Here is a 22,899-nt window from a genome sequence, read left to right on the forward strand (position 1 = left end):
TCGTGAAAGGTTGGGGGACACAAAAATCACTAAGCTTTTTACCTCTGAAAATCACCTCCCCATGGTCAATGCATATAATGGCACTATATCCATTGTTATTGGGTCTTTAACATCAACACCCTCCATCAAGACATGATCAGGCCGTGAAGAGCTTTCATTCTTGTTTGTTCCAGAGGCGAGAAGGAACCGTACTCGAGCCCCCATGGATAAACAGCTCCAGGACCCAGTATTTCTGACATTCCACTAGCGAGTGAGATAAATCCGAGTTCTTCGACCTTCTGCGCAACCTGAGGTGGCGATGGTGCTCCTCCTGTCATTATAGTTACCCTGAATGGAAGTGGGTTTTGATTGGCATTGGCAATTAAACTATGGAAATGGGTGATTAAACTAAGGATTGAGGTTGCATTGGACCACCAAGATTGGTTGCAGTGAAACATAAGGACCGTCCGTAGATAATTAGGCATGGAATGGTACACAAAATTCTAAAGGGGCATTAAAGTAATCTAAGCGATAACGGATAAAACAGATCCACGTGCAGCGTCCGTGCCTGAGCTTCATCTCTCACTCGGCTCTCCACAACCTTTTGGCCTCTGCCCCCCATTTTCTATCGATCAAGCTTTTTTTAGGGTTTTCAAATTTTCCGTTTCTGTTGAATTAAAACCCTTGGCTTTTGAATCAAACAGCAATCAGCGATGATCGTCCCTTGATTTTTTGTTATTACTTTTTTTTGGAAGTGGAAAATCAGTTATGCTGATTATCGTCAAAGCAAAAGAAAGTTTAGTTGCTGATGAAGATTACAGATCATCTATTGGGCTATTCGCCTCCTATTTGGGCGACTTTGATAGCTGGAGTGCTTTTAGTCGTAACGCTTTCGCTTTCAATTTATCTTATATTCGAACACCTCTCTTCTTACAAGAATCCTGAGGTAAGTTTTTGTTTTGTTAGAGAGTTTAGGCTTTTTTTGTCTTACTTTATATTGCTTTGTAAAATTTCTTTTTGCTTTCGGACTGGCAGGAGCAAAAATTTTTGATCGGAGTTATTCTTATGGTTCCTTGCTATTCTGTAGAATCGGTGAGTTCTTTGATCGGATTTTGACTTGTTTTTCTTAGGCTTTGAATCCTAAAGCTAGATGTTTTATGTAGTTCAGATCGTGCAAATCCTAGTGTTTTGCATTAACTTTTAAATTGTTAGATGAATATAAGTGTTTTTTATACTGTAAGACTAAAATCATCAGCATGTATCTTGAGGTCAGATAAATTAAGAAATGCTCGAAATCATTGTCTATTATTGCTCAAATTTCTGGACTGTTAGGTGACAGTTGGTCTTCTGGTGATTATGGAATGTAAGTATCAGTGAAATCACTAGCATAAATGTTTTATGATCAATGCTGGAAACCTTTTGCTTCTAAAGATGCTTGCAGTTGTAAATTTCTGTAATTAGACTCCTGTAATTGAAATATCATGCTTGACTTTTTGAAAATTTGAAGTAAAATTTTGTGTTTGAGATTGATGAACATACCTAAAGAAAGTATGTAAAATCATTGGCATAAAACTTGAACAGTGCAATCTGATATTGCTAACATGCTTGCATTGAAGGTGTTGTTGGTTGGTTTTTTTACTTAATTTTAAGTAGTTTGTTCATATGGAATTTGAATTATATTCAGCTTGGGTTAAAATTTTAAGTTCGATGTTCCTTTGAGTCTGTGAAACTTTGAGCATTGAAGGTATAGCAGTACTTCAACATGGGTTTTTTTGCAGCATGCATCTGTTGCAATGGTATGTTATTTTCTGTCTTGCTTACCTGGATTACTTTTAACAGTTTGTATCATTGGTGGATCCATCAATTAGTGTTGATTGTTCAATACTACGCGATTGCTATGAATCATTTGCCATGTATTGCTTTGGAAGATACCTTGTTGCTTGCTTGGGTATGTCCATTTCTAGCGCCTTGAAGTTCAAATAAAGTTTTATTGCTTAATTCTGGTTTACAGTTTCTGAAATGGCATCTTATTTGTTGTTTGATTTGCTTATACCCTTGTATCTGAATTTTAGACACCCAGATACTGCTTTCAATTTCTTCAAGCAAACATTTCAACACTGTGCCTGTCATTTGCTTATTGTTTAAGAATGTATAAATTCTTCAGATGTATAACATAAATTGCTCACTCATAACGCCCCTAATTCATTCTAGTTAAATTCTAAAAGAAAATATTCTCTACTCTTTTGGTTTTACTCAAGCAAGGTCCAGGATGTAGGCATTCATGACCGCCTCTGAAGGCTCAACAGTGCACATTCTTTGTGGTGGCTGTAGGCCATTTCCAATCACTAGCCAATGGGTAGTTTTATTGTAAAGTTGTTTGGTGCTAAGAATGTTGTGCATTGAGCTATTGATCACACGCATATGAAATAAACCACACCTGAAATGCACACACAGAAAGAAAAAAGGTACTATAAATATTTCACTAAAGAGGTATGAAAGAAGATTGGGCAGTTCTGTCAAACTAAGTATACATGCTAGTTTTCATGCATTTGATGTTACAGACCCAAAATTCTAAAGATAATTTCTTTCAAAATATTCAGAAACTAAAGCTTGTCCATGAAATATGCATTTCTGGTAAATGAACTTTTCGAAGGTCCATCATACAACATAAATGTAAAATATAGCTCTAGTTTTTTGAGCTTTAACAACACAAGCTATTTGTTAAATATTTCATTTTGCAATTTTTTTCTTCCTTGTATTTTATAATGGTCTTCATTCTTCACAGTTGAGCTAATGTTTATTTTTATGGCTGATATTGAGAAATATTCTGTTCTTTATTGCAATCATTCTTTCAATTTCTACTTTTAAGGCGGCGAAGAGAGGACAATTGAATTCATGGAAAGATTAGGGTGTGCAAGTTCTAGAACTCCGCTATTGGGACTTGATTGTGAAAAGGGAACTGTTAAGCACCCTTTTCCTATGAATTACGTCCTAAGACCATGGAAACTTGGTCAATGGTTTTACCAAGTTGTCAAGTTCGGCATTGTCCAATATGTAAGTACTCTTTAGCTTGAAGAAATGAAATATTACTTTTGCTTCTGTCATTGGTTCCCTATTTTAACAGAGTTGTATGCTTTGTTGGCAGATGATAATCAAGGTATTCACTGCTTTTTTAGCAGTAATTCTTGAAGCTTTTGGTGTATATTGCGAAGGAGAATTCAAATGGGGATGTGGGTAAGACTATCTTAACGTAGAATATTGCTTATGATAGTAAGGATTTTCTGTGAGTTATCAGCAGAAAGCCTTTTTCCAAGTAGAAGAAAGTAATTTTGAATGATTGTGATTCATATTGATGCCTGTTTTAGTGCTTCACCTGCTAAGCAACAAGCCGCCTAAAACCACAATATATGATATTGTTTCACTTGTGCGCACCAGTGTTTGTTTAAAATATTCTGGTACTCTGTTGTTTCATTTAAAGTGGAGAACATTCATTAGTGAAACAGAATTTTGTAAATGGCCTCTCTTAAGAAATTTCTCATTATATTGTCATTGTTTCCTGGTTTTCAGGTATCCTTACATGGCGGTGGTTCTCAATTTCAGTCAATCATGGGCTTTATACTGTTTAGTTCAATTTTATACTGTCACAAAGGATGAACTAGCACACATAAAGCCATTGGCCAAGTTTTTGACTTTTAAATCAATTGTGTTTTTAACTTGGTGGCAAGGTGTGGCAATTGCCCTTTTTTATGCTCTTGGTCTGTTCAGAAGTCCAATTGCTGAAGGCTTGCAGCTTAAGTCAAGTGTCCAAGACTTCATCATTTGTATAGAGGTAGATGTCTCAATCACCAACATATTTCTTCTAGGTTGTACTCTTATTTACTATGGGTATGCAGCTATGTAATGATTAAGTCAGTCATCTCAATCCAAAAAGCATGTAAATTCTCCAAGTCTTTTTATAATATGAAAGTTTGATATGTCCTTGTATTCCTGCAGTACAGATGGGCATTGCTTCTGTCGTTCACCTCTATGTTTTCCCTTCCAAACCTTATGAGCTAATGGGAGATCGCATTCCTGGAGGTGTTTCAGTCCTTGGAGACTATGCATCTGTTGATTGCCCTCTGGATCCTGATGAGGTTAGGGACAGTGAGCGACCCACAAAGCTACGTCTACCCCAGCCTGACATAGAGGCTCGAAGTGGAATGACCATCAAAGAAAGTGTGAAGGACGTATTTATTGGTGGTGGTGGATATGTAAGTCTTCAGTTTATACTAATAGCGCAATTTTAGATTATGCTTTGTAGGTGAAGATTAGTGATTAACAATTAGTGAGAAAATGAAAATTGTTTGCTGTAATTACCTAAAGGGTGAAATTTGTTGTTGGTTCTCCATAATAGCATCTCTTCAGGTGGACGGGAATTCATTCAGTTGCTAATTAGGATCCACGATATAAAAAAAAAAAAAAACCTGAAAATATGTTGCATATTGTCCCACTATGTTTGTTGGGGCTTCTTCGAAAAGCATTAAACTTTTCTTTTTTACCTTTATGTACCTATAAAAGTCAATCTTTCAAAGACCAGTTTTTTTTTTCTTTTTTTCTTTAGTATGTTGACATTACTGTTGCTGAATCTGCTCCTTTCTTGTGCAGATCGTGAACGATGTAAAATTTACAGTAAACCAAGCAGTTGAGCCTGTTGAGAAGGGGATTACCAAGTTCAATGAGAAACTTCATAAGATCTCTCAAAACATAAAGAGGCATGACAAAGACAAGAGAAAGACAAAGGATGATAGTTGCATTGCCACACCTGCACGGAGGGTAATTCGTGGTATAGATGATCCTCTTTTAAATGGGAGCATTAGTGATAGCGGGGTTGCAAGGGGAAAGAAACATCGTAGAAAATCAGGATATACCAGCGCGGAAAGTGGAGGAGAAAGCAGCAGTGATCAGAGCTATGGTGGATATCAGATTAGGGGCCATAGATGGGTTACAAAGGATTAAAGCCTAGATGAATAATTGCAGCTATATGAACTCAAAACACGCTGGAGTGACAGATTCAGCGAGACATCTACCATCTATAGCTTGGTCGACATGCTCGAGAGCATCATTTCTGCATGAGGCGGCTGAAGATTTCTTTTGAATTTTTCTCATCAAATGGGGCAGTTGTTTATGTGGGGGACTCGTGGATATATACGGTAATAGATGTCATGTTGTATAGAGTTTATTCAGGGCTTGGCCATTGCATACAATGGAATCAAGAAGCGAGTTGCATGATTGGGACATCTTCGCTCGTTTTTTTTTTTTTTTGAGAGATGTCCACATGGCAAGCCGAGACAAGCTTAACTACTGTCTGGAAAATCATTGCCCATAAAGTTTCGAACAGGTAACAGCTGTTTGTATTCTTTCCATGAACATATGCTCGACATTTGAAAAACAATATCCCTCAATCTCTCATGTAAGATGTGCTTTTGCACAGAATGGTACTAGAAATTCATAGTTCTAGCATGAAAAATCTACAAGATGAACGAGTGATAAACAAAGAGTGCGTTATGTAGCATTTCCCTTTTCAATAACTCGAAAACGAATGCCATTTTCCTGATGGGATTCTAACCATTGGTTAATAACCAAAGACAAGTAGCAAAATTGGAAGTTGGTAAAATGGATACAATCTCTAGAGAGTGACATAAATTTTACTGTTCTGCAAACGCCATGAAAAGAAATTATAGCTAAAACTGAAGCTTAGCATCACTTGGCATCACAAAAAACATGTTCTGAACCTGTTAGAATCATATAGTACTAAGATCAGTTTCACATTTTTCAGGTTAGACCCAGATAGGATAAGACATTAATTTAACAAAACAAGAACAGACAGGTAATCGCTACCTGCAACAAAGGATTATAGTAAACCTGACAGACAGCGTTAAAAAAGGGAAGGAATTGACTGACCAACGAAGAAACAATAAGGCCTTTCTCGTTTGGGATGCTTTAGCCATGCCTCAGGACCCAGTATCTGTTACGCAAAAACAACGACGTAGCCATCTCTGTCACCGTTTTTTTCACTTTGCTTCCTTCTGCTGCGCTGGATAGCTACAACTGTTTGTAGGAAATCTTTGAAGGTCGCGTTTGGAGAGGGGAGTTTCTTTTAAACTTTACTATTTCTTCATTAAAATTAAAAAAAAATCTCTTTTATGGCAAAAAGAATTGAAACTTACACATTATATATATATATATATATATATATAATATCTTCCCCATCTTCCTTTAGAAAAACCATCTCAAATTTTTAAAAATTGTAATTGTCTTCCATTATTTTTATTAACAATATTTTCTCTTTAACTATTTTAACCAGACCGTTTTCTATTTTAGTTGAGGACCAAACACATCCTTCATAAAATCTTTTAAATAGTCTGCCCATTAACCCCTTACTTGCTTGAATTATTTCACCACGTGGCAAGATGTTAGTTACCAACTGTAGATACTACAATAAACTCACCGCAGAGGAACCTACTCTGCTCTTTTTTTCTTTTTTTTTTTTTAATTTCAACATTTACGCCTTGAATCTTTGTTCGATGGATTTCATTTGTCACTCCCTCAAATTGCAACAGAGAGAAACAGAGAAGAGAAGAGAGCTCTCCCAAAGGCTTTTTCTTTTGGATAATTGAGTCTTAAAGTTTGTGACTTGAGAGTCTATTGTTGGCTACAAAGGGCTTAGTTTCCAGTCTCCTATGGCTCTCAATCTTCGCCAAAAACAAACAGGTAAATTCTCTCTTTAGATCTCTCTCCTTCATTTTCCCTCCAATTACCAAAACCCCATTTCAATTCTCTTTGTATGTTTTCATGTGGATGCAATTAGAACAAGCTTTTATGTCTTTAGTTTCAACCCTACTAAAATTTTGTTAAATTTGATCTATTATTCTTTGAATCCAAATCCAAAAAATCTAGCCAAAACCCACAATTTCTTTATAAAAATTTATGACTTTGGGTGTAGTTTTGTCTGGATCTTTTGTACTGGGATGTTGAATTTGATCTTTCATTTTGGAGCTTTGACCTTAGTGGGTGTTTTGGTCTTTATCTTTTTGTTGGGTTTACAGAATGTATAATCCGAATGCTGAATCTGAACCAACCTGTGAATCCCACCGGAACTGCTAATGAAGAGGTTTACAAGATCTTGATTTATGACAGATTTTGTCAAAATATACTGTCCCCATTGATCCATGTTAAAGATCTGCGAAAACACGGTGTTACTCTATACTTCCTTATCGACAAGGATCGAAAACCTGTCCATGATGTGCCAGCTGTGTATTTTGTTCAGCCTAATCATTCCAATATCCAGAGAATTGTAGCTGATGCCTCACATTCTCTCTATGATAGTTTCCATCTGAATTTCTCTTCGTCTATACCAAGGCCGCTTTTAGAGGATCTTGCTTCTGGGGCTTTGAATTCGGATTCAATCAATAGAATTTCGAAGGTTCATGATCAGTATTTGGAGTTTGTGACATTGGAGGATAATTTGTTCTCATTGTCCCAGAAGTCTACCTATGTGCAATTGAATGATCCATCTGCTGGGGATAAAGAGATTGAGGATATTATAGAGAGGGTTGTTAGTGGATTATTTTGTGTTTTGGCTACACTTGCAGTGGTGCCCATAATAAGATGCCCACGTGGTGGACCAGCAGAGATGGTTGCTTCAGCATTGGATCAGAAGTTGAGGGATCATTTGTTTTCAAAGAACAATTTGTTTTCAAAGAACAATTTGTTTTCTGAAGGTGGGGGTTTTGTAAGCTCATTTCAGCGTCCAATTTTGTGTGTCTTTGACAGGAATTTCGAGTTATCAGCTGGGATACAACATGATTTTAGGTACCGCCCGCTTGTACATGATATTATTGGATTGAAGCTTAATCGGTTGAGTGTGCCAGGAGAGAAAGGTGGAATGAAATCGTATGAGTTGGATAGCTCAGATCCATTTTGGATGGCAAATGGATTGTTGGAATTCCCTGAAGTTGCTGTTGAGATTGAGACCCAATTGAACAAATATAAGAAAGATGTTGATGAGGTGAATAGAAAGACTGGTGGGACTGCTGGAGCTGAGTTTGATGGGACAGACTTGATGGGGAACACAAAACACTTAATGAATGCAGTGAACTCCTTGCCTGAGCTAACAGAACGGAAGCAGGTTATTGATAAACACACAAACATTGCAACAGTGCTGTTGGGTGAAATAAAGGAGAGATCCCTTGACTCTTATGTTAAGAAGGAGAATGACATGATGATCAGAGGTGGCATTGATCAAAATGAGTTGCTAGGTGTACTTAAGGGAAAAGGTACCAAGATAGATAAGCTGCGATTTGCTATAATGTATATTATCTCTTCAGAAACCATTAATCCATCAGAAGCAGAAGCGGTGGAAGCTGCACTAAGAGAATCCGAGGTTGATACAAGTGCATTTCAGTACGTGAAGAAAATCAAGTCATTGAATGTTTCATTGGCATCAGCAAATTCTGCTAGTAGAAATAACATTGTTGATTGGGCTGAGAAGCTCTATGGCCAGTCAATTAGTGCTGTCACAGCAGGTATGAAGAACCTATTATCTAGTGATAGGCAGCTAGCATTGACACGGACTGTGGAAGCTTTGATGGAGGGGAAGCCAAACCCTGAAGTCGATTCTTACCTTGTGTTTGATCCTCGTGCCCCTAAGTCGAGCTCTGGCACTAGTAGCAGCCATCTGAAAGGACCCTTTAAAGAAGCTATTGTTTTCATGATTGGTGGTGGAAATTACGTGGAGTATGGCAGCTTGCAAGACCTTGCCCAGCGTCAGCAGCCTGTCAAGCATGTTATATATGGAACAACAGAAATTTTGACTGGAATGGAGTTTGTTGAGCAACTCACATTCTTGGGACAGAAGATGGGATTGGGCAGTTCTGTTGCTACTTCCTCAGCAACCCAGTAATGCAGCTTTTGGATATAATTTGCAGAGTCCAGTTCATGAAGGAGGCAGCATGATCCAAATTGGAGATGCCATGTGATCAAGTAAATACAGTTATGAAGCTAGTTATCTGAGCACCTGTGCATTCCTTGCACTTTTTTCTTGATATTAAGTCCACATGCTGGTTTTAATTCGGACTTGAGTCTTGAACCCTTGACTATTCAGGAGAACATATATTTTTGTCCCATAATGTCAAATCAGATATCAATATATGAATCTTTCACTTGGATTTCTTTGTACCCCATAATGTCATCAGATATCAATATACGAGTGTTATTCAGATCCATTTGTAGTTTGTAATTGGAAAGACTGCTTTTGGTTTTAGTTAGATCTCCCCATTTCCTCCTACATTCTTCTTTACATTGCATCTTTCTCCTTCCAATCTCCTTATTAATGTATCATTGGTTTGTAAATTGATAGAAATTCTTGAACATTATATAATAATCCATCTTATATTTGTCATTTTATAACATTAGCAGATTATTTTTTTATACGTAAATAAGATTGTAGTTTAAAGATAGATAAAGAGATTGTAAGTGAGTGCTAAAATCTAAATTTCTAATTTATTAAATGTCACCTTTAGTGCATGCATGAATTAATTGGATTCCACGGTAAATTATTTATTAGTTGTGGGGTTAAACAAAAATTTTCGTGCCAAAATATAAAATCTATAAAGTAAAGGGGGTACTTTGCAAAATTATCACTTTCTCATCTTTGACCTTTCCTTTTTATCAAATGTCAATGGACTCTTTTGCAACTTTCTTTTTTCTTTTTTTCCCAAACTTTAAAACCCTAATTTGACCGCCAATAACTGCGAAATCTTCATAGCACCCTCACCCGAGAATGTCTACGTCACGCAGATCCGTCCCTCTTCTGAAAACCCTTATAGCCCAAAAAAGCCAAACCCGAGCGGTAACCTACATGCCTCGGCCAGGAGACGGAGCCCCAAGACCCGTAACCCTAATCCCAGGAGATGGAATCGGACCATTAGTGACAAGCGCGGTGGAACAAGTGATGGAAGCAATGCACGCGCCGGTTTACTTCGAGAAGTACGACGTTCACGGCGACATGAAGCGCGTGCCGCTGGAAGTCATAGATTCAATAAAGAAGAACAAAGTTTGTCTGAAAGGAGGGCTGAGAACACCAATGGGAGGTGGAGTTAGTTCATTGAATGTGCAATTAAGGAAAGAATTGGATTTGTATGCTTCGTTGGTCAATTGTTGTAACTTGCCAGGATTGCCGACTAGACATGAAAACGTGGATATCGTGGTAATTAGGGAGAACACAGAAGGGGAATACTCGGGTCTCGAACACGAGGTCGTGCCTGGCGTTGTTGAGAGCCTCAAGGTATGTGACTAAGTATAATTGAATTGCTCTTTTCATGAAAGTTTGAAGATTTTATGTTAGAACGGGGTCTTTAGAAAATCATGAGAAATTGAGGAAAGGCTTCAAGGCGTGTAACTGTGACCCTTTCCTTATGGTTTTATTCGCTCCCACCACTTAATTAATTGGTGTGCAAAGGAGTTACTCGCGATAAACCTTGAAGATACAGTAAAGCTCCATGATTGACTGTGTTTTGCATTGACGAATAGAATTATTTGATTTGGCTATAGAAAACTCGTGGGGCTTCTTTTGGCCTTTGTTTCATGTGCAGAATATCTATATGTAAATGATGTTTTTTTTAATCTTCCAAAAACTGCAAGATTTCTATTTATAATAGAAATCTCTTTTTACAGACATAATTGTCCATAAAGATGTTTAATTGTATAGGTACCATTCTTTGTAAGACATAATTTTTAGTAAATAATTATTTCTTTTAAAGAGATATAACTATTTACCATCAAATATAATTCATATGACTTATTATTTTGAAAATGTTTCAATATTTTTTTAGTGTGTAATTTAGCTGTTTTTTTGGTGTAGGTGATAACCAAGTTTTGTTCAGAGCGGATTGCAAAATATGCTTTTGAATACGCTTATCTAAACAATCGAAAGAAGGTTACTGCTGTTCATAAGGCCAATATTATGAAACTCGCTGATGGGTTGTTTTTAGAGTCTTGCCGGGAAGTTGCAACTAAATATCCAAGTATTAAGTATAATGAAATTATTGTGGACAATTGCTGTATGCAACTTGTTTCAAAACCGGAGCAATTTGATGTCATGGTATGGGAATTTTTATCATTTTATTTTTGTTATAGTTCATCTTGTACCATGAACTGCTTGGCTGCTCCCTGGCTTGGTATTCATGGATGTTTATGCATGATATTTATGTGTAATTAGCAGCTGGTGTCTTGACCTTTCCCTTGCAGTATACATTGATAAATGACACTTGGAAAATCTTTAAGACATTTAGTGGAACATAATCCTTTGAAATTTCTTTTTGAGTGTTGTGACATTATCTAGACTTGTGTTGTTTTATGTATATTCTTGTTAATGATATATATACACACACACACACACACACACACAAGGTCCTAAACTAGTTCAACAAGATAGTAGAGATAGTTATAGATTCCAAATTTTCTTTACCTTGGATCAGTAACGCATGCTTTTTCACATGTTTGTCATATATCAATGCCAAACACAATTTGTATTGTTTTGGAAAATGCTGTATAATTTGCTAGAAGAGTCCATCATCCCAAAGATTTTTTTGTAACTTTCTTTTATGTTGCATCCCATTTATGTCAATTAGCAGGACTGTTTCACCTTTTCACCCAACTGCTGGACTTCTTCTGTGTCTTTAGGTTACTCCTAATCTTTATGGAAATCTTGTTGCAAATACGGCAGCTGGTATTGCTGGAGGCACTGGTGTCATGCCTGGAGGTACCAACTACTTACTAATGTGTCCAGTTCCTGTTAATATGTGTTTTCTTTTCTGGTTTTTGCTATTTCATGGCATGAATATAATCTGGAACTTGTCAGAAGAGAGATTATGCTAGCTAATTAATTTGAAATAAGTTTTTCTTGCGGCTATATCATTAAACAATTCCATTACTATAGGCAATGTGGGAGCTGAACATGCTGTCTTTGAGCAAGGGGCTTCAGCAGGGAATGTGGGAAAAGAAAAGATAGTGGATCAAAAGAAGGCAAATCCAGTGGCTTTGCTTCTCTCCTCTGCCATGATGTTGAGACACCTTCAGTTTCCTTCATTTGCTGATCGACTTGAAAATGCAGTGAAACGTGTAATCTCGGAGGGCAAATACCGGACTAAAGATCTCGGTGGATATAGCACTACACAAGAAGTTGTTGATGCTGTCATTACTAATCTAGACTGACAACTTCTTTATGATTGGCTCCTCCATCATGGATTCTCAAGTCTTAATAATTTCAGTTAGTATGTTTTTCTTATTTTCTATATTGCATTCTTAGATTTCATCCATGATATTCTTTTTTGAAATAATAAGTTGCGATTTTCTTTTTTTTTTTTTTACATTTTAAGATGGATTATAATACTATGGCATTCGGTGAAATAAATATCTGGATTTTTTTTTTTGCAATTTTTCTTTAGCCTATATTTTATTTATTTATTTATTTGTATATTTTTTTCTTGTTTGCAATGTCTGCTCCACCTCCTATGAAGTATATAGCCTTCATTGCAACTGCACATGATGAAACCCCTTTTCACTTTATACTTATTCCGTGAAATTAGCAGCAGGTGATGATGATGTAATTTTGAAACTAACCCTTTAGTGAGCTTTATGATATCGGACCACCGATCTTTCTTGAACATCTGCTTGAAGAGGCAGATCTCTTTGCCAAAAACTGGGTGGCGATAACATAGATGGTGGAGTCCGATGGCAGGTTGTTGATAGTTCTTAAAATATTAATCTCAAGTACACTTGAATACTGACTGTGATGAGATTGATATAGATGATTTACCCCTATATTCATACATTCAGGTTAGCAGATTTGAAGTATTCAAGGTTCAAGCAAGTGATACACTATGTCTAACGAGGTTAAAGGCAACTTAGTTGGCCACAAGGTTGTTCTTTGGTAGAGAGGATTCACAATTCCATTCCTGGTGAAAATTTTAGTAAAAATGGCATTTATTTTCTGGAAGATGCATTTGTTTATACTGGCGAAGGCTGGAAACCAAATATTAATAGCTGTTTTTTTTTTTTTTTTATCCAAATAACAAAAATGGAGACTTGAGTTTGGTTCGCGTTAGGACACGTCAGTACAGTCATATCATCAATTTTCATACATATCTTCAAGATAGATAGTTATTTATTTATTTAATTAATTACGTCTTCATTTATGTCGTCTATTTTAATTCTTGGAAATGGAATTATTTTAGATAATTATTTTAAACTTTTTTTTTGTACTTTTTTTAAAGTTACACAATCTTTTATGAATGTATTTGGTTAGAATTTACAGGAATGACAGATCTCATCTAGGAATTTATTTGTTTTGTTTTGATGGACAAGTATTGTCTTGGAGCAAAGAAGGCCACACAAATTAAGCCATGGGGCAAGATGGTGTTGAATGTGAAGAAAGTATGGGGAACAAAAATCTAAAACGAAACTCAATTAAAATCGGTACCTTTGTACTGGAGCAGTAGCAAGCAAGCAATCAGCCGGCAACTTGAGCTGGCAGCATTATTTCGGGTCCAACTTTTCTTTTTAATAGTGGCCCCATAACAACGGAAATGGTGGAACGGTGAAAGACTTTGAATCGCACGCCCACGACCTTCCTTCCTCCCCTCGTGTCTTGGTGCATTGGACTTGGAATCTAGGTTAAGTCATCCCGGCCAAAACCTAACCAGAACTGTTAGTGTCAAGTACTGAGCTGAGAGTCACAATCTTTAAATACAATAAAAGAAAGGAGTAGGATAAAGGAAGAAAGGGTTTTTTGGGTTTGCATTCTATCACTTAAATTAGAGGTCGAGACATCTGAAGGAGAGAAAAATAAGAATGTAAAAGAAAGTGATATTAGATTGATAGTATTTTGATGATTTTATTTGTAGATAAAAAATAAAAAATTTGTGGGATCAAATGGTGAAATAATTAAATTAAGTATATATTAAGTCAATTTAAAAATAAAAAATATTTATGATTATTTGTTAATAATCTTTTACGAAAAAACTAACAAATTTATCTTTTGAATTTGAAAATACTTTTTAGATACTCACGTTTAAGGGACATGTATATTTGTATTTTATAAAATATTGATAATTTGTATATTCATAATGTATTATCTATAAAAATTATATATTTTAATTCGTATTGATATAAAAATATAAAAAATATTATTTTTTATTAAATTTATATATGATTTTTATTAAAATTTTAAATCATATTATCTTAATATTTTTTTATATTATTTTTATATCGTATTATTACATCATATTTTAAATTATTGTTTACTGTTGTTGTTTTTTTTATTTTTTTATTAAGATGGCCATTGTCATATGCTTTTGCATGCCGACATTTAATAGTGCTGGCCAAATAAGCACTAATGTTTCCCCAAGCTTACAAGGATTCAATAATAAAATACGTTTATGACGTAATAAAAATTCTGCCATTACAAATGAACCATGTGAGCATAAGCTGAAACTTAGCGCCCAACTTCCAACTGGATGCCATGGAAATATCTTTAATTAATTTTACTTTCATGTTTTAATTAATTTAAACGAGATCTAAATCAACTTGGAGAAAGATTATTTCAATGGAAGTCCAATTTTGAATATTACTAACTTAGATAATTTTTGCTAATTTCTTATGCCTAAATTTAGCATAACTAATTTCTTTTTAGTCAATTTAGATTGATCCAATAAAAAATCTTGTACCACCTCTGATTCTAAATTGTTCGTGACGATTTTTCATTGTTTCATAATTTACCTTTTTCATTAAAAATTCATCAATAAATTATGATATCATTGACTTTAAAATTGAATCAAATCGATATATTATTAAATTTGAATTCAACACGATTTAATTCAAAATTTTTAAATTTAAAATTTGATTAAATTTTATTTTTTATATTCAATCTTAATTTTTAATTAAATTAAATAGTTCGAATTTAGTTTGATAAATTTAATAAAATTATAAATATTCATAACAAATTTATATTTTTATTATTTATTTATATATTAAAGATTAAAAACTCTACAAAATTTAATTAATTTTTAACCTAAATCCGAATTACTCTTGAATAGCTTTATTACACCCCTCAATCCGACCATGGCTTAGATTGTCTTTGTCCCATTATCTAAAAACAAAAAGAAAAGAACGGGTCCCTCATCAGCAAAGCAAACAATCCAAAAAAGATTGCAACGTGTCACATAACTAAAAAACCGCGTGAACCGCCAACTGTTTTTCAAAATTTACTTTCACTTTCTCTTGGTCCCCGATTTTCCACTTTCAGTGAACCGGAAATCCCGCGAACTAACCGCGATTAATCATTCCCCAATAAAACCGCCAAAAAAAATATTAAAATAATCATCACGTTCTTAGAAACATGACTGACAGCCTTGTTTATTAATACTCACCAGAGGCTGACCCCATCATTTTCTTTTCTTTTCCTCAAAAATCACATTTTTTTTTTCTAAATTCCAACTACCCTTTTGAGATTTAAGCTTGTTGGTTAGAAATGGAGAGCCAGATTGTGACGGATTGCAGTGAAGTAGTAAGGGAATTGATGGAAGTGATAGAGACTATTGGATCCTATGATGGGTTCAGGAAGACTCAAAGGAAAGAGTGCTTGAATTTGGTGAGGAGGTTGAAGCTTTTGGTGCCACTTTTGGAGGAGATAAGGGAGCTTGATATGTCATCTGTTTCGGGTTTGGGTTTGAATTCTCTGGCTAATTTGAAGAGAGCACTGCTTGGAGCGAAGAAGTTGTTGAAGAATTGTAACTATGGAAGCAAGATATATTTGGTAATCACGTGGTTGCCTACTTTTCAATTGTTTCCTTTTCATTGATTTGCTTTTTGGCTTTGTTGTCTTCTGCCCCGGTTGAGGATCTTTGTTTTTTTTTTTTTTTTGTCTGTCAAAATTAGGCAATGGAAAGTGAGGCGGTGATGTGTAGATTTCATGCTGTTTATGACAAACTAAATCAGGCTCTTGATGACATACCGTATGATGAGCTCGGAGTTTCATTTGAAGTGAAAGAGCAAGTAATGTTTCACCTTTCTTTCTATTAATTTTGGATCTACTACTTTTTGATCATTCGTTACCATACTAAGAGTCCAGCATTCCATCGACAGATCACATGGCTGTTGGTCATCAACTCTTAGTTCATTGGTTGAGTTTCTTGATACTTTTTAGTGTCTGTTAAATATCCTAATTTGCCAGCTTTTTGCTTCACTTAAGTTGGGTGTTTGTTATTGATTGGCTTCCAGGTTGAGCTAATGCGAATGCAACTCAAAAGGGCAAAGAGGAGGACAGATACACAAGATATGGAATTAGCAATGGATATGATGGTTGTGTTCTCTAAAGAGGATGACAGGAATGCAGACAGTGCTATACTTGAAAGACTCGCAAACAAGCTAGAATTACATACCATTGCAGACTTGAAAGCTGAAACAGCAGCTATTAAAAAACTGGTAACGCAGAGAGGTGGACAGAATGAAACCATACAACAAATTTTAGATCTCCTGGGAAAGTTCAAACAAGTTGCAGGGATTGATGAAACTGTTTCCCTTGATGGTCCTATTTCAACAAGAACTCTCCAGAGATGTCAATCTTCCATAATACCTCATGAATTTCTCTGCCCAATTACATTAGAGATCATGACAGATCCTGTCATTGTGGCAACTGGACAGGTAATCTCAAGTCAAACCAAGTTTTGAGCTTCTGATTTTATGCTACATGTGTCAAGAAAACTGAGATAGTTTTTTCCTGCTTTTTTTTTGAAGACTTATGAAAGGGAAAGCATTCGGAAGTGGCTAAATTCCAACCATCGGACCTGTCCAAAGACTGGACAAACTTTAGATCACTTGTCTCTAGCACCAAATTTTGCACTCCGCAACCTTATTCTGCAATGGTGTGAGAAGAATAATGTTGAACTGCCCAAGAAAGATAGCTATGCATCCTCTGATAATTATTCTGCTGAACTCATGGAAGAGATCTCTTCATTGGTTCAAAATCTATCTTCCACTCAGCCTGATTTGAGAAGAGATGCAATTGTGAAGATCCGCATGCTCTCAAAAGAGAATCCAGAAAACAGAATTTTCATTGCCAACAACGGAGGAATCCCTCGTTTAGTTCAGCTGTTGTCCTATCCAGACTCCAAGATTCAAGAACACACTGTCACTGCCCTCTTGAACTTGTCAATTGATGAGACAAACAAAAGGCTTATAGCCAGAGAAGGAGCTATTCCTACCATCATTGAGATCCTGCAAAATGGAACTGCTGAAGCTAGAGAGAACTCTGCTGCAGCTTTATTCAGCTTATCAATGCTTGATGAGAACAAAGTTCTAGTGGGAAACTTCAATGGAATCCTACCATTAGTAAATCTTTTGCAAAATGGCACAATCAGAGGTAAAAAGGATGCTGCCACTGCACTCTTTAACTTGTCTTTAAACCAAGCCAACAAGTCTAGAGCCATTAAAGCAGGAATTATACCACCATTACTTCATTTACTCGAGGATAAAAACTTGGGCATGATTGATGAAGCACTCTCAATCTTATTACTTCTTGTATCTCATCCTGAGGCACGAAACGAAATCGGCCAATTGTCATTCATCAAAACCCTGGTAGAAATCATAAGAAGTGGGACACCAAAGAACAAGGAATGTGCTGTGTCAGTTCTTCTAGAGTTGGGGTCAAACAATTCGTCTCTTACTTTGGCTGCTCTTCAGTTTGGTGTTTATGAACCCCTGAGAGAGATCACCATAAATGGAACAAACCGAGCCCAAAGAAAAGCAAATTCCTTGTTACAGCATATGAGCAAGTGTGAACATATTCCTTGAACTCCCCTCAAATGGTTCCCAAATCCCAACTTGTCTGGTTGTGCCTGTTCATGTTATTGGCTGTGTAAATCAAACTCAATTACACTAATTTTCTTTTGTTTCCGTCTGTCATTTGTGTCATTTGTGGCTTCACAACATATTAGAGATTGTGAATTTTGTGCCATTACCTACGCTAAATCATGTAAATATCCAAATAATCGAAGTTGTTTTTCCTTTTCTTTTTTTAGTGAACCAAAAATCAGTCTTGATATGTATATTTGGTAAAAAAATAAACATCTTATTGCTAAAAAAAATCATAAAATAAACTAGGCTGTAGGATTCAATGTTGCAGAGGCAAAAAATTAAAACAAAAAAAAATGAAAATTCTTCAAAATTATGCTTGGAAAATAATGAGATCACCGTAATAAGAGTCAATGAGGCAAAAAAATTTTTTGCTTGCTATAACAAGGAAAAAATTTTTTTTGTTTCGAATTAAAAACACAATGGCATTAAAAATCTATTTAGATTATAAAATTCATTTCAATAAAATTAAAAATAACGATGATGATAAAATTAAATATTATAATTAAAGGCTCATGCTGGTGGGCAATAAAAAAGGGCTGAACAACAAAACTCAATTGGGCCGAATCCATAGAAACCCAGCCCATTTTCAAGACAGAAAGTTCTTCGAGGGTACCATTTTTCTATGAAACGTGGCAGACTACTATTGGTTACATGACAAATCTGTTTTTGGAAAAAAAAAGAATATCTGGATTTTCACTTTTATAATATTTTTTTCCTGTTTGACACCATTTTCTCCGAATCTAAAAATATTTTTTCTTTTTTTTTTTTTCACGATTTTTGATAAAAATTTCCCCAATTCTTTTTTTTTTTTCCAGTAAATTCCCCAATTCTTTTGATATTTCATCTTTTTTAAACACTTTCATTTCCTGTCCCCGAAGAAAAAAATTATACAAAAGGGAAGGGAAATAATTTCGTATTTATCTAATATTCTAGGGTTTGGATTTTTGATCGATCTGAGAGAGGAATATGGGCGCGGAAGGTGATTCGAGTCAGTCGCGACTCGGTGGCGTTGGAGGAGGAGAAGAGGGAGTGATGATTAATATTCGCTGCTCAAACGGTACGAAGTTTACGGTGAGGACCAGCCTCGAATCAACTGTTGGATCTTTCAAAGCTGTTTTGGCTCAGAACTGCGATATCCCAGCTGATCAGCAACGATTGATTTATAAAGGACGAATCTTGAAGGACGACCAAACCCTTCAAAGCTACGGTAAATTTTATTTGTCTTTAGAAAAATTTGTTGTAAATGCTGTGTATTCAATGCTTACTTTAGAAGATAAATCCATTTTATTGAAGGGTTAAATTATCTTTGTAATATGTGCACCCAGATTTATGCATAAATACTTAATTATCACTTGACCATTTCACTGTCTTCACCCTTATTGAAGGTTTGCAAGCTGATCATACTGTCCACATGGTTCGTGGTTTTTCCCCATCTTCATCTACACCTCCTCCTGTGGCTACCACAAATGTTGAAACTCCTAGTAATACACCAGGGGTCACACGGGGTGTTGGTTCTAATGAGGGTGCTGGGCTGGGAGCATCCTTATTCCCTGGACTTAATCCACTTGGTGGCAGTGGAGGTTTGGGTTTGTTTGGATCTGAACTTCCTGAATTTGAGCAAGTACAGCAACAACTAACTCAAAATCCCAACATGATGAGGGAAATAATGAATACACCTGCTTTTCAAAGTTTGATGAATAACCCAGAGTTAATGCGTGGTTTGATTATGAGCAATCCTCAAATGCGTGAGATTATTGATCGGAATCCTGAGCTTGCACATGTACTTAATGATCCTAGCATTCTCCGGCAAACATTAGAAGCTGCAAGGAACCCTGAACTCATGCGTGAAATGATGCGAAACACTGACAGGGCTATGAATAATATTGAATCCTCTCCCGAGGGATTTAACATGCTTAGGCGTATGTATGAAAATGTTCAGGGGCCATTTTTGAATGCTACGACTATGGCTGGAAATAATGGAAATAGTCCAGGTTCGAATCCATTTGCTGCTCTGTTGAACAATCAAGGTGGTTCTCAAGCTAGGGACTCACCTAACAACACTTCTACAACTGGTTCTGAAACCACTCATGGACAAACTTCCCCAAACACAAATCCGCTTCCTAACCCTTGGAGCAACACTGTTGGTGGTGGTGGTAAGTTTCAGCCTTCTGTACTTCATTAAAGCATCTTTTCTTGTGTAGCCATGCTCGTTGGTCCCATGTGCATATTTTTCATTTTATGCACATGCTATATCTATCATATATAGAAGAAAGGTAGACTAGAATCCAAAATGCTACTGATTGACAAGAAGAAATTATGTATTTGCAGAAAGAAGCATGATTCTGAAAGCTGATGGTCTAAGTAATTTTGATCATGTGGACTTGATCAATGTTTAAAATAAATCATTATACTAATTTTCTTTTTTTTCAGTTGTGGGGTGAATGATTTGATTTAGATTCATCTAATTGTAGCTCATTGCCCATGTTTATTTTGCATGATTATGAAATTTAGTCTTTTGTTTTGACATTTTGCAATATGAATGTGGGATTCTTTCTTATTTAGAAATTTTTGTGCAGTAAGCTAAAGCGATTTGTCCTACAAGATTTTACCACTGTATCTGCATGAAAACTAATATTAACTAAAATAAAATATCTGAAATGTCTAAAATGGGATTTTATACTGAGTTTGTTTAGTTGTGAGATGAATGATTTGTTTGAGACTCATCTAATCATAGCTTGTTGTCCATGTTTAATGTTGCGTTGATTATGAATAACTTTGATCTTTTGTTTTGACTTTGTCTGATATAAATGAGGGATTCTTCATATTTAGGGAAAGAAAATTTATATGGTAAGTTAAACCGATGTTTCCTGTATGGTTTTACCACGGTTGCAGCATGAAGGTAATAATGAGTGAACTAGAATATCTAAATCTTTTGTTATCTTTAAATGCAATTTGCTACTGTTGCATGTATGTTTTAAATCCAGATTTTCCTGATGAAATACTGTTTGCTGCAAATTGTCAGGGGGAACCCAGACCAATACTACTCCAAGGTCAAATTCTACTGGGGATGCTAGGACACCAGGTGTTGGTGGTCTGGGAGGCCTTGGACTTCCTGATATGCTGCCCATGTTGAATGGAATGCCAGATGCTTCTCAGTTGACTCAGTTGTTACAAAACCCAGCTATATCACAGATGATGCAGAGCATAATGTCTAATCCCCAATATATGAATCAGGTACTTTGGAGAATCACTTCTTTCAAGAGATTGTCATTTGCTAATTTCCATTTTGTTAAGAATCTCTTTGTACTTTTAGATTCTGAATCTCAACCCCCCACTACGTGGAATGTTTGATTTGAATCCTCAATTGAGAGAGATGATGCAGAATCCAGAGGTGCTTCGTCAGATGGCTTCCCCTGAGGCAATGCAGGTATTTTTTATGCCGTATGCATCTCTGAATTCTTTCCTAATAAATGCTAAATGCTTACATGACTTTGTGGTTTTGGATCTGTGTTTCTTTTGTATAAGATCAACCTTAGCTGTTATGGTCTTATAGGCATGTTAAGGCTACCCCACTGGATAATAACAGATTATTTGATATTTTCAGGTACTATTTTGACTGTAAAGTCACCCATGTTCACCTTTCTTTTGTTTTCTTTTGTTTCTTGCAGCAAATGCTAGCTTTACAGCAATCACTTCTGTCTCATCTCAACCGACAACAATCAACCCAGTAAGTGATAGTACCTCAATTGCCTTTCGCTAATCTTGCTTTTGAGGTTGCTGGAAGCCTTGTCTAAGTGAATTAATATGTCTGCTTTATTGATTGGACATAGATTTCTTGCATACTATGCAACTGTACTAGATAATTATTTCTAAATTATTGTTTTAGATGGGGCTACCATTTGAGGGATTTAAAAAATAGAAGCAAATTCTCAATTTTTTATTTTTCATTTGGTAATTTGGCCCTAAGATGATTAGTCTTGGCATATTTTTAGCTTCATGGATATTTAATGTGCTTTACGATTAATGCCTTGATGATTATCATTGCTTTTTTTCACCATTTGGCTTTCTTACAGGGATTCAGCACAGACTGGTGCTACTACAGGTAACATAATAAAAACAAGTGCAACTTGTAGTTATGAATTTTCTCCACAAGGGGCATGAAGAATACTTCCTTGAACCATCAAGGGATCTCTCTAACATTGACCTCTCGAACTTGCCTTGTAACCTTCCTTTACCGGCTCTTCTTTGGTCGATCTTTATGTTTTACACTTCAGTTTGTTAATTGCACTTTCAGGAGCACCTGGTACTGCTGGTCTGGAGTTGTTGATGAATATGTTTGGTGGTCTGGGTGCTGGTAGCGTGGGTGTTCCCAACCAACCTGACGGTTAGCATTCTTAAATCTTTTCACATCTTTATCATGACTTTGCTTTCACTCGATTTGCTACACTTCTCGGTCACTACTAACTTCATCTTCGTTGTTTTTCCAGTTCCCCCAGAAGAACTGTATGCTACACAATTATCACAACTCCAAGAAATGGGTTTCTACGATACACAAGAAAATATCAGAGCACTACGCGCCAGTGCTGGAAATGTCCATGCTGCGGTTGAGAGACTTCTGGGAAATTCCGGGCAGTAATTCCTCGAAACTTGATGCTTTTAAATTTGACCAAGAACTCCCATGTAAGATTAGTTGATTCGGCCTGGTGCCTGAGCAAACCACAGATTGTGGGTATACATGCTGGTTCCTTCTTTGGGCTGTGTTTAATAAGTAAACACGATGATATACCCACCCGAGAACACATGTTGATATAGGCTTATGCATATTTGGATCATTCCCTCTTTCCCCAGCCCACTTGCTTATGTACATACACTTTGGATTATTGTTTTTCTAATTTTAAGAACTTCGGATGATGCTTCTGGCTTTGTGATTTTTGTTCCATGGAATCTTACTGGAAATTCGACTCATAC

At 36.0% G+C, this 22,899-nt stretch overlaps 5 protein-coding genes across 15 annotated transcripts; all 5 read left to right on the forward strand.

Moving 5' to 3' along the window:
• Nucleotides 1–549: 549 nt before the first annotated feature.
• LOC111298123 (protein LAZ1-like) lies at nucleotides 550–5,513 on the forward strand. The gene is made up of 8 exons (XM_022892807.2): nucleotides 550–925; nucleotides 1,015–1,071; nucleotides 1,819–1,927; nucleotides 2,849–3,033; nucleotides 3,125–3,213; nucleotides 3,547–3,808; nucleotides 3,978–4,229; nucleotides 4,624–5,513. Exons 1-8 carry the CDS (start codon nucleotides 788–790, stop codon nucleotides 4,972–4,974), a joined length of 1,443 nt encoding a protein of 480 aa, XP_022748542.1. The 5' UTR covers nucleotides 550–787; the 3' UTR covers nucleotides 4,975–5,513.
• Nucleotides 5,514–6,537: 1,024 nt separating this feature from the next.
• On the forward strand, nucleotides 6,538–9,304 carry LOC111298125 (SEC1 family transport protein SLY1-like). The gene is made up of 2 exons (XM_022892809.2): nucleotides 6,538–6,729; nucleotides 7,065–9,304. Exons 1-2 carry the CDS (start codon nucleotides 6,699–6,701, stop codon nucleotides 8,918–8,920), a joined length of 1,887 nt encoding a protein of 628 aa, XP_022748544.2. The 5' UTR covers nucleotides 6,538–6,698; the 3' UTR covers nucleotides 8,921–9,304.
• Nucleotides 9,305–9,714: 410 nt separating this feature from the next.
• Nucleotides 9,715–13,904, forward strand: LOC111298126 (isocitrate dehydrogenase [NAD] regulatory subunit 1, mitochondrial-like). 11 transcript variants are annotated; one of them, XR_016328810.1, is made up of 6 exons: nucleotides 9,715–10,303; nucleotides 10,880–11,119; nucleotides 11,701–11,779; nucleotides 11,957–12,290; nucleotides 12,537–12,757; nucleotides 12,856–13,195. XR_016328810.1 is itself a non-coding variant. In XM_022892810.2 (4 exons), the coding sequence occupies exons 1-4, from the start codon at nucleotides 9,800–9,802 to the stop codon at nucleotides 12,229–12,231; spliced, it is 1,098 nt and encodes a 365-aa protein (XP_022748545.1). In that variant the 5' UTR covers nucleotides 9,715–9,799; the 3' UTR covers nucleotides 12,232–12,453. The 11 variants fall into 11 exon arrangements, 1 of the variants encoding a protein (XP_022748545.1); XR_016328812.1 differs by having other exon boundaries at nucleotides 12,609–12,757; XR_016328811.1 differs by having other exon boundaries at nucleotides 11,957–12,286.
• Nucleotides 13,905–15,428: 1,524 nt separating this feature from the next.
• LOC111298760 (U-box domain-containing protein 15-like) lies at nucleotides 15,429–18,086 on the forward strand. The gene is made up of 4 exons (XM_022893487.2): nucleotides 15,429–15,832; nucleotides 15,955–16,071; nucleotides 16,297–16,719; nucleotides 16,813–18,086. Exons 1-4 carry the CDS (start codon nucleotides 15,548–15,550, stop codon nucleotides 17,866–17,868), a joined length of 1,881 nt encoding a protein of 626 aa, XP_022749222.2. The 5' UTR covers nucleotides 15,429–15,547; the 3' UTR covers nucleotides 17,869–18,086.
• Nucleotides 18,087–18,799: 713 nt separating this feature from the next.
• LOC111298127 (ubiquitin domain-containing protein DSK2b-like) lies at nucleotides 18,800–22,859 on the forward strand. The gene is made up of 8 exons (XM_022892814.2): nucleotides 18,800–19,138; nucleotides 19,317–20,084; nucleotides 20,954–21,165; nucleotides 21,245–21,358; nucleotides 21,600–21,658; nucleotides 22,005–22,033; nucleotides 22,226–22,315; nucleotides 22,419–22,859. The coding sequence occupies exons 1-8, from the start codon at nucleotides 18,898–18,900 to the stop codon at nucleotides 22,565–22,567; spliced, it is 1,662 nt and encodes a 553-aa protein (XP_022748549.2). The 5' UTR covers nucleotides 18,800–18,897; the 3' UTR covers nucleotides 22,568–22,859.
• Nucleotides 22,860–22,899: the final 40 nt, after the last annotated feature.

The sequence above is a fragment of the Durio zibethinus genome, chromosome 16, assembly GCF_047325235.1.
Source record: "Durio zibethinus cultivar Kanyao isolate XHJ-2024 chromosome 16, ASM4732523v1, whole genome shotgun sequence".
NCBI lineage: Eukaryota > Viridiplantae > Streptophyta > Magnoliopsida > Malvales > Malvaceae > Durio > Durio zibethinus.